General features: G+C 42.9%; 1 protein-coding gene across 1 annotated transcript; it reads right to left on the bottom strand.

The window, feature by feature from the left end:
• Positions 1 to 254: 254 nt before the first annotated feature.
• On the bottom strand, positions 255 to 1,029 carry CYSLTR2 (cysteinyl leukotriene receptor 2). Its single transcript, XM_017814999.1, is given in 2 exon segments — positions 255 to 594; positions 596 to 1,029. Coding segments are annotated over 2 exon segments (774 nt in total).
• Between the last annotated feature and the right edge of the window lie 9,994 nt (positions 1,030 to 11,023).

Here is an 11,023-nt window from a genome sequence, read left to right as displayed (position 1 = left end):
TTGCCAGTGTTTGGAAGGGGAACTGGCAGGGCACTATGAATCTGTTGGGAATCACAACATCTGAACCACACAGCCTTGCGCACACCTGGAAATGGAGCAGAGAGCTTCAGGCACAGGCACTGAAGTGGTCAGGTGAGCAGTTTCCCTTTGAGTCACTGGTTGATTATTATGAAACAAAATAAAGGGGCTCTAGTAGTAAGGCAATTTCCTTTCAATCCCATGTCCTGAGGAGGGTGAACAGTAGAGGTATGTGATCACAGTATGTGATACAGCAGGAAACAGAGGAGGAAGAGGATGAGAGTGATGATGATGGTTAACAGTGCCTTCTTGTGATAAACCACCCTCTTGCTCTGTACAGTCCTGGACTTGAGCAAGGCTCTGATTGCAAAGACATAGCAGACAACAATTGTACAAAACAGCAGTATGAAACCCACTTTGAGGACAAAGCTGCTCATCATGAAGAACCTGTGTCTCTTGAAGGGGTAGAGGTCCAAGCATTTGACTATGGTGCTGTACCCAGCGACTCCCTTGCTCAACAGAGGGCTGGTGGCTGCCAGCATGAAGATCCACATGGCTGTGTAAGTTATTCTTGCTGTTGGTTACTTTTCCATGTTTGAATGGGTAGATGATGGCTATGAAACAAACTATGCTGAGCATGGTGAGAAAATAAATGCTGCAGTACATATTCACTTACAAGGTGTAGGTCATGATCCTGCAGATGATATTACCAAATATCCACTGCAATCCCAATAGGAAATATGTAGCCCGAAAGGGCAAAGTACTCATAAACATGAGGTCCAAAATAGCCAAGCTCTTCATGTATTTATTCACTAAGATCCTCTGCGAAGACTGGAAGAAAACATATATGGAGAGGCCATTTCCAACAGCACGCAGGAAGAAGATAATGAGGTACATGATGGGATAAATTACTTGTTTGAAACCGTAAATCGAACACTCGAAGGAGCCGGTAGTGAAGTTGTCATCTAGAGCCATCTTGGAAATATTCATAGTCTGAACCAGGCTCTCCATTTTTCTGCCAAAGTGAAAAGAACTGATATGAGTGCTGTGTTACAGACTGGGCAGGGTGTTTGGCTATTTGAGACTATTTCACTAAGGGCAGAAATTGCAAGATGAAGATGACGGGGGAAGTAAGGGTTAATGAGTAATTACTTGTACTGTCACAGTAAATACACATCTAAAGGCACAAAGCCCCAAGTAAGCCCTAAATAATTTCAGTTTTACAGTAGCTGATTATTGTCTCAGCCTACAAAAGTGTTGCCTTTTAGAGGTGAGTGCTATGTGTGTGTTTTAATGACAAGTCTCTGATCTTTGCTGTGCAAAACAAGCCAACTTGCGGTCAGCCACTTTGTGGCAGGGAGGTTTTGAGTCCCCAGTCACCTACCATGGGAACATCAAAACTTGATCAGAAAAGAAATCACTGTCCACTAGTAAGTCTGCATTTCAAACTAGAATAGAAAGACAAAAGAACTGAATTTGCCTTTTGGAACTAGTGAAATTTTTCTGGTATGTTTTTGGCAGCATTTCCTGAGCAATACCAGAAGTATATTGAAAGATGTATAAATTAATGACATTAAACACTGTGTAAATACTGTACTAGTTACGCATTGTTCCTTTTTTAACTTCCTCCTCCTTGCACTCTATTTGTTATTTCTTGTTAGCTTCTGATGGCTTTCCATGTCTCTTTCTGAGAGACCTTTGCTTCATTTACCATGCCCTCAACCCCTTTTGTGCTAAACTGCTTGGCACCAGACAGTCATCTACACACTCTGCAGGTCCCAGGGCAGCCCACATTTGCAGCCTTAACGAAAAAGAGAAAATGGGCTGTACGCACAGAGAATGGCGTTTTTCCTCCTATGAGGATATAATACAATCAAATCAAAACCACTCACCACTAAACCCTCTAAATAATATTTTTTTTTCTCCTTAGTGTCTATTTCCTTGCTGAACTCTTGATTCCTTCTCTCAGCTGCTGTGGAGCTAGTAGTATTTTCAAAGGAAGGTTTCAGTGTTGTTGCTTGTTTGACAGTGGGAGCCATTCCCTCTTTGCATCTACCAACATATTCTAACGATGGGGCATGGAAAATTTTAGCCTGAAAACCACAACTACACAGCATTTCTAGAGGCATGAAAAAAGCTTTTAATTTGCCTCAGTGAGAGTGATAATGTGTCCATGGTACACAACTGTGTTGTATCTCTTATTCTGAACCTCAGTGGCTTCACAATTTGAAACTAATTTATTTGCACAGGTGGAGTCTCCTTGGGGGTAAAAGTGGGCTCTAGATTTGGGTGGTCCGGACTCGCAGTTACTCAGTGTGCTGTAAAGGGGAGCTAATTTAAAAACTCAAGCCATGGTGTGGGAGCCTGAGCTGCGTTCAGAGCAACCTATGGTATCTTCAGGGTGGTGTCTCAGAGTCTTTCTGAATCCCTTAATGTAGTAGCCAGATGTGCTCCAGCAGTCACCTTTTATCTGGCCCCACTTAGATAGGGAGCATGTGAAGCACAACCCTGGGCTGCTCTCCCAAAGAGAAGTGCTTAATGGATATTGAGGCTCAACAAAGCCCTGGACTGAGTAAACATGTGCTCCTAAAGGAAATCTCCTCCTCATTTGAGATCCTCTTTTCTCACAGAGGAGAGAAGTAAAACACTCTTCCTAAGAACAAATCTTTTGCAATCAGAGGACTTTTAATGGTTTTTGGTTTTCTGTACACAACAACTGTCTCATATACATGTTTTCTGTGTGGAATCAAAGACCAGCTTTTCTCCTAATGGAACCTGATCTCCCCATTTTGCAGGCAAACATTGCAGCCTGAGGTACTGCAAAGGGAAGAGCCTTCTGACTGTGTTTTCCTATGGTCCAAGCATCCTTGCCTTTGGAAACCCTAAAATACAAGAAAATATTAGTGAAGGGATCTGCCAGCTGTTGAAACATTCCTATTGTGTGTGAAAGCTGTGAGGTAGAGGAGTCAAATGAGGTTGAAGAACTTGGAACATGGACAAATTCAAAGTCCTGCTCAGCACTGTAAGTGATGACTTGTGAACCAATGCTATCTGATGATGTATAGGATTAGGGCAATGCAAGTTTAGTTGCTGAAAAGTCCTTGGATCTCTGCACCCTTTGGAGAGCACTGCAAGCACAGGGCCTGAGGCACTCTGCTCAAGCTCTTCATATGAGGGTGTCTAGCTAACAACTACTTAAAGCTATTTTGTGCTTTAACTGAACAAGTGCTTCTCAATTCTCTTTCCAGTTATAGACCTAGACTAAAAGTAGATGGGCATGTGCAATTGAGAAAATTTTATATCGTTGAACCTGGCAAGAAAGTCAGTACTCAGACTCCTCTCCAAGTTATCCAAACAAAAGTTTAAGGTTATCAGGGAATGTCTATGAGAAAAAGACTGGAGACCAGTCAATGGAAAGCTCTTAACCACAATGGTGCCTACCCTCAGAAGAGGGCCAGCAACAACCCATGCAATTATGATATGTAGATGCTCCTATTAGCTGTGTCTTAAAACACACAGATGAATATAGAAAAAAAGGTGAAGTGAAAGATATATTTCACACAGGACTATCTCAAGCAATCATGAGGAGAAGGGGAGAATTTTACCCCACCTTGAATCCAAGAACTGTTATTAACCAGCTAAGGTTAAGAGATGGCTCCTAGATACACAGAATGACATATCTAAGGACAGGCAATAAATTTTTTTTTCAGCATGAGTGTCCAGAAGGTCTCCTGGGTCAGGAATGAATAGGGTGTGTTCAGAATGAGAGACTGGACCTATGGGACCTTTTGGGGTCCCCCAAAAGAAGGGAGATTTGCAGTAAGATCTAGCAGCCCTCTGAGAAAAAAAAAGAGGGAAAAGGAAGAACTGAAATGGGACTCTCTCTTAAGTGGTACTGCAAGACTTCTTTGATAGAAATTCTCAAGCAGGAGATTTTTTTTTAATATATGATCTTCCCTGATGGAAGCTATCAAATGGAAGCAGCTAACACATGTCCTGAGGCTCTTACAATCTCCCTGGCAGGAGAGAGAGAACATCAGCTGAGTAAGAAAAAGGGAGCCTTTTCTGGAATAACTGCTGCATTAGTAGATTTGATGCAGAGTTTGGGTGGGTTTTTGTCTTTTCTTCACCTCTGTGAAGTCTTTTAAAAATATTCACAGCTTGAGTAGTATGGATTTTATAAATAAATATTTACCTTTCATTATAAAGTACATATATCTTATGAATTATACATTTTGATGATGAAGATATATTTTGCCTTTTATCTTAGCCTGGCTTGAGTGTGATTTAAGGTAAGGGAATAACAGAAAGACATTCCTTGCCTATGGTGAATCTAGCACCCTTAACAAATGGATAGGTGTGCAAGCCATGTGGGGGGCTGAGAGAGCAGAAGTAAGAGGATGTTTGTTTAATTACAGGAGATACTAAACTAATAAAAAATGCCCCAAACCCACCATATTTTAAGCTCAGGATGCAGGTAGCAGTCTAGCAGCAGAGTAGGGGCTACCCTATAAACTGCCTAGGGTGTGATGTGTGTGTCTGCCTCCCCAGAGCAGGTGTTGTGTGTGTGTGTGCAGAGCAAGGGGCTGGGGACATGGAGGGATGAGACTGGCTGTGTCTAGGCAAGAGAGGCTCATCAAGAGCAGAAGGGAACAGGTCTGCCCAAGGAACAGACCTTCTGAGGTATCTCTGTGTATCACTTGGGGATGTGAGAGAGGAGCTGGTGGTGGCTGTGGTCATTGTGGGTACCAGGAATGAAGCTGGAATCTTTGGGGGCTCAGCTATGAGACAAGAAAGAGGCTCAGCCAGATTCAGTGTTTCAGTGCATGGGTGAGGCAGTAGAGAGTAGAAATTTAGGTCTATGAGGAACGGAGGGAACAAGGCCAAGTGATACTATACGCAATGTAGGCTGAGGCTGCTGGTGCTTGCAGACTGAAAGATTTGAAGAGGAGTATTTAATCAAAAGCAATAGGGGAGCTGATGGGCGTAGTAGGGCAAAGGGCTGGACTGACGAGACTTGTGAGGACAGTGAACTCACAACCAGTGCACCTCTGAAAAGGCCAGGGGAGAAATAAAGCCCAGCTGCAATAACTAGGGAAGGCAACTCCAGCTGTCCACAAATCCGGTTGACTGCCACATGCTACCTTCAGTGTCTGATCAGAAACAAACTTATATGTAATTCTGCACTGATGCTGAAAGCCAAGATAGAGACAGGGGTTCTGTCAGGCTTGGCATGAGACCACAACCATGATGCAAGGAGAACCCCAAAGACCTGCAGGAGAGAGGATAAACAATGGGAGTCTGTGTTGCCATGCTACTAGCTTTATGGTAATTATAGTGTAGGATGCATGGGTGGAGGAGTGGCACTGTGCATGAGGGACTATATAACTTGCAACAGTATAAAAATATTATGGCTAAAGAGAAGAACTGCAGAGTTCTTGTAGGCAGAGATCACATATTCCGATGATAAAAATATAGGACTAGGAATGCAGTACTGAACTCCGTATCGTGATTATGACAGTTACCAGAAAACATTGAGTGAGGGTAGGAAGATGAAAGCAGGTAGTAATAGCAGGAATTTCTGGGCATGTTTATAAAAATGCAATGCTGCAGCGTAATGAGATATGATGTCCATATGCAACAACTGCTTGATTCCTAGAATAATTAGTCCTGCAAACAAATCCACAATGCAAGATGCTATTCTACATTTTATCTTTACTGCTGCATAGGTCTTTCTTCAAGCAGGTGTTGGCGGACGGAGCCCTGGACCGGCAATCACAGTAAGGCTAGGTTCAGCAGCACTGTGGGCCAGAGAAGCAGTCCCAAAGGAGGAAGCCCACATAATTTTGGGGGTTGTTTAGAACAACAAAAAATTCCACAAAATCTGTGTTAGAAGCCTACGTTCCAAAAGAAAGAGATATTTTAATAAGTATTGAGCCCAATGTCTATCAGTAGAATAATTAGCAAGACAATTATAAGGAAAAGATCTCTGTTTAGAAAGCAGAAAGCTTGTCTAAATGAGGATGACAGAAAAGTCTGTATCATGGCAGATCAAATATGGAGAGGAAACTAAGAGCATCAAAGGAAAAAAAAAGTGAGGAGCATCTGGTAAAGGATTTTCTGGCTGACAGCAAGTTTTGTAAACCCTCTGAAAGAGGAAAGACAGCTTGGGAACTGGCAGGCCTGCTTGGTGGCAAAAGATCCCTTAGGAACAACAAGGTCATAGCAGAAAAACTCCTCCATCTCACGCTTGCTTGCCAAAGATTTTGGGGTATTTCCGTGCCTGATGCAGCAAACAGGTCAGAGGAACCAGCTCCACTTGACAGATGTGTGCAGGAAATATTAAACCAACCAGATAAGAGAGGCCAATAAGTAATCAGGACCAGATGGCATTCATACAAGTATCTCAAAGGATTTCAACTGTGAGACTGCTGGCCAAGGCACATAACCCACCATTACAATCAGGCACTGTTCCAGGGGACTGATGTGTCACCAGTGCAGCTCTCATTTATAAGAAGGGCTTGAGAAGGCAGCTCAAGGACCATGAGCTGGTCATCTCAGTGCTGGGAGCTACAAACCACTGAGATCTATTTCCACCTCTGGTACATACTGGGGGAGTCTGCAACAAAGAGCAAAGGCACTGAGCTCATTGTAGCGCCAATTTGCAGAGAAAGAGTTATTATGTCTTCTGAAAAGGAAGATCCTGTTTTACTCACCCAGTGAATGGCAGTGATGATGATGGATGAAGGGGCCCCAGTGCTCATTTTATATGTATATAAGGATATACATATATAGCCAAGGAAGGTGTTTTTCCCCATCTGCTCCACTCTTGTGAAATTCCACCTGAGTACTGCACTCAGCTCTGAGACCCCCAGCATAGGACATGGACCTGCTGAAGTCAGTACAGACTAGGTAAATATTTATTTATAAAATCATCACATGATCAGAAGGCTGGAGCGCCCCTCCCATAAAGATAGGCTGAGGGAGTTGGGGTTGCTCAGCCTGGAGAAGAGAGGGCTCTGAGCAGACCTTAGAGCAGCCTTCCAGTACTTAAAGGGGCCGTACAAGAAATCTTGAGAAGGACTTTTCACAAGGTATTTAGTGACAGGACAAGGGGGAATGAAATCCCTGGAAGTGTTCAAGGCCAGGTTGAAGGGGGCTTTGAGCAATCTAGTCTAGTGGAAGATGTCTCTGCCCATGGCAAGGGGGTTGGAACTAGATGATCTTTGAGATCCCTTCTCACCCAAACCATTCTATGATTCTATGATACATGTGCATTTATACAGTTACATTTGTCAAAGCCTGTGACATAGCTCTACACCATGGGTTTCTTCAGTAACTAAGATGCCAGAGAGCTGGAAGGCATGTTCTTCTGTGGGCTGAAAGCTGGCTGAAGTGTAGGAAGCAAAGTGTGGGGCATAATAAATCAGAAATTGAGTCCTCTAGGGTTTGGTACTCAGACTAGATTTATTCGATGTCCTTATCAATAACCTGGAGATGACAGTTATCCAGGTTGGCAGACACCATGCTGAAAGGGTGGCAGATGAGCATTAGTGTATTTTAAAGTAAGATGATGCAGGCTGGGAAAAATAATCTAAATTGTGCCTAATCATATGAATTTTAAACTGGCTGTTAAATTCAGGAAAGGGCACTTGGCATTGGCATCATCAACCATTGACTGAATTCTGCCTTGGCAGTAGAAGCAACCAAAATTTTCATCAATATGAGGGGCAGCATCAAGAAGTCTATGGACAGCACCACCCAAATTTATATTTGTTTACACCCCGAAGTGGTTTGGTAATGATTGTAACTCAGCTTGTAAGCAGGTCTGCTGGTGGTCTTTTTTAGCATGGGGCTGAAAAAGGACAAAGACAGCTTAGTTAAGAACTAGTCTAACATCTTTTGTCTCCAGAGTGAGCACAAAATCCTCGTGTGATAATTTTGGACACTTGCCTGCATTTGCATTGACAGAACAAAGCAAGTTTAAGAAGCTCCCCAGTAGAGATCCACATCAAGTGAATTTTCAAGATGCAGTGTGACAGTGAATTAGGACCTTCTCGAGACCACTATTACCTAACTTAGATTTTGCCAACTCTCATGGCACCTAAGCCGTGGATGAGTGTCCTCTTACAGCTGTGGTTGTGCTGACCACTTTGGTTAGTCTCAGCTCTTTCACTTGTCTGCCAAGGTCTGCCTGCAGCGTGGCTCGTGGGCTCTCCCTAATCCCACACAGTCATTGAGGCAGCAGCTGTAGACACCTGAAATAGAAGATATCTTCTCACCCATCTCCTGTGGACTGAAGAAACTTAGAAGTGATACCATGAGTTTTGTGGACAAAGGGAGGGAGCCTTGACATGTGTCAGAAAGTGCAACTGCTTCAGCCAGTGAGGCCACTGCCAAAAGAGAGCTATGGCTCTAAGTGTTCACTTGGGCAGTGCCTCAGTAACTCAGACTACCTCTTACCTGCAACTGGCAGAGACTAATTTAGGCATTGCAGTAGCAGTCTGATGACATCTCCATCACATGGCATATGGTGATAATTACCCCGGGACTGACAGGCAGGCTGTTCTCAGATACAGAATCAGAGAATGAAACATGCAGAAAGGTTAAGACATTGATTACATTTTATTTTCCTGAGATGTTTTGAGAACATCTCTTTCACCATATGATATGAATATCTTCATTGCCTGAGTAATTTCCCACATTCACCTTCCTAAACACCCTGCTCTCTGGAGAGTACTGCTTCCTCCCTTTTATAAAGTAATTCTGTTTTGCTTTTAGCCTGGCCTTGAATAAATGAGGTTGGCTGCCAACTCACCCTGCACCTGACGAGCTAGATCCGGGCTGACTGCTTGGAATTTTTTAGAAACATTCGCTGTATGACTCAGCTTCCGAGGGGAGTTTATTACATTTCTTACTAATAAAAACTTTGGTAATTCTGGAGAAGACATCTCAGAACATCTTGAAGAATCAAAGACTTTCTACACAAGATACTACATGCATATCGTATATTCAATAGTTAAGAGCCTAGATTATTTCTGAATTTTGAGTCCCATAAAATGCATAGATATTTGAGGACACAGCAGAGTGCAAACCACTAGCTGCAGCTAGTTGCCATCCTGCATCCATTTCTGTTCCTTTTTGCATTTCTGGCTGCATGACAGCCCAGTTTCAAGACAGAAATGCAGGAGTGGTGAATCATCCTATTCCTTCCCCTTCCTCACAAACACACATCCCCTCCAACCCTGCACTGAGGCACTGCCCACAGAGGAGGTCTCCGAATGTGTGAAGAAGACAGATTTTTGGATCTGAAATAAGCACTCCAGGCTAAGTAGAAGCAAAAATTTAGACTCAGTTCAAAGTTTTCTATAGGTTAATTCAAGTGTCCTTGTGGGCTGAGCACTTTCTGGTGGGAGTGCCAGAAAAGGACCCTGTCTACCACACCCCCTGTATAGGGTACCTTGGACATCCCAAATACACATCATACTGTCATGTGTTCCATAGGGCCAGGCCTCCCCCCAGAGCTGTACTGTGCCACCCCAAAGTCAGGTGAGATGCTGTCTGAGGATGGTCCGTCCCTACACCCTTTTCTGGTGCATTCCTCCATCACTGCAGACAACCAGGCAGGTTGTCATCTGCTTCACACCTCACCAGAGGGGACTGAGAGCTTTTGAAACCCACTCAGGTCTGAACGGATGCACACAGCCCAACAGAGTCGCACAAGATCATCAGCTCGTAGAGCATGAATACAGTTGTCCTCCAGGTCCAGTAGCTTGGCTGTGCCACAGACACAGAGGTTGTTCATGGGAGACATGACAATTCCCAGTACCAGGGGAGCTGGGGTGAGACATCAAGTGTCACAGGCAACTCAGATGAAGGAGTCTGCAATTTTTTTCCAGTCGCTCAGTCAATGTTTTGGTGTCTGCAGGCACAAACTTCTAGTGGCAGAGTTTCCCTTTTTTCACGCCAGAAGTTTTTTGGTAAAAATGGATCTGTCAAACAAGCAGAAGGGATTACCTCCATTGAAGATTGTAGCACTGCATGTCTTCAACGCAGCACCTTAGCCTAATAACACATATCTGTTCCAGAGACTAAAATTACAAGCCTACATTCATTTTCTGTGCAATCCAGAAAAAAACCGTCATCCAATGTTAGTAACTTATCTGCTGTCAGCCATAAGGCTGGATGGATGGGAAGATGAAAGTGACAGCTGCATGAAGAAGGGGGAAGAAGCAGAGACAATTTTAAATGGAATTATTCAGAAAGGAAAAGCACAGAAGGTTTTCAAGCTGTTTCTTTTGCAACATTAGTAATGACATCTTTTTAATTGCCTGTGGTCCTTCTTATTTGTTTGCAGTTCCTCATTAAAATACTGTTGAGAGCAAAGGAATGTTAATATATAGCTGGAATGGGAAAAAACACCTAATATTGTCTTTAAGTAAAATAAACTGCTCTTTTTTAACTAAAAAGCACTAAAACTGGAAATGTTTTTACCAGCCCCTTCAAAGGTGGCTGTGGGCCTTGGGAAAAATTGTCTGTCCTCAAAACCTCTGGAGCTGATGGCAGCTGGGAGCATTAATGCTCTTCCCAGAGAATAATCGATCCCAACCCTCAACTCTGAAAAGACTGAAACAGAGCAGGACAAAACACAAAACACTTTCTAAGGCCTTAATCTAAAATCTATTGAAGTCACTTGAAAGAATAGTGCCTTTTTGGATTAAAACGTAAATAAGACATACTCCAAAACTGTGACTGAGAAAAATCAACTTTTTCCCCTTTTTCTTCAGCTAGCTAAAAGCATTTTAGATCTAACATGTGCAAGCTTGTCAGCATGTCAAGTATATTTTATTTCCTTCATGTAATGTACCTTTCAAAACCTCTTTCTCTATTTTTGCAGACATTTCTCTACCTACCAATCTTTTTGATGCTGAAGTGATTTTGTGTTTGCCTTATGTATTTTGAATAACTGCATTCTACAATTGCAAACTCTATTATTTCTGGTTTG

The sequence above is a fragment of the Lepidothrix coronata genome, unplaced genomic scaffold, assembly GCF_001604755.1.
Source record: "Lepidothrix coronata isolate B3197 unplaced genomic scaffold, Lepidothrix_coronata-1.0 Scaffold48, whole genome shotgun sequence".
NCBI lineage: Eukaryota > Metazoa > Chordata > Aves > Passeriformes > Pipridae > Lepidothrix > Lepidothrix coronata.
The sequence above is the reverse complement of the archived record's forward strand: the minus strand, read 5'-3'. Positions and strand labels throughout refer to the sequence as shown.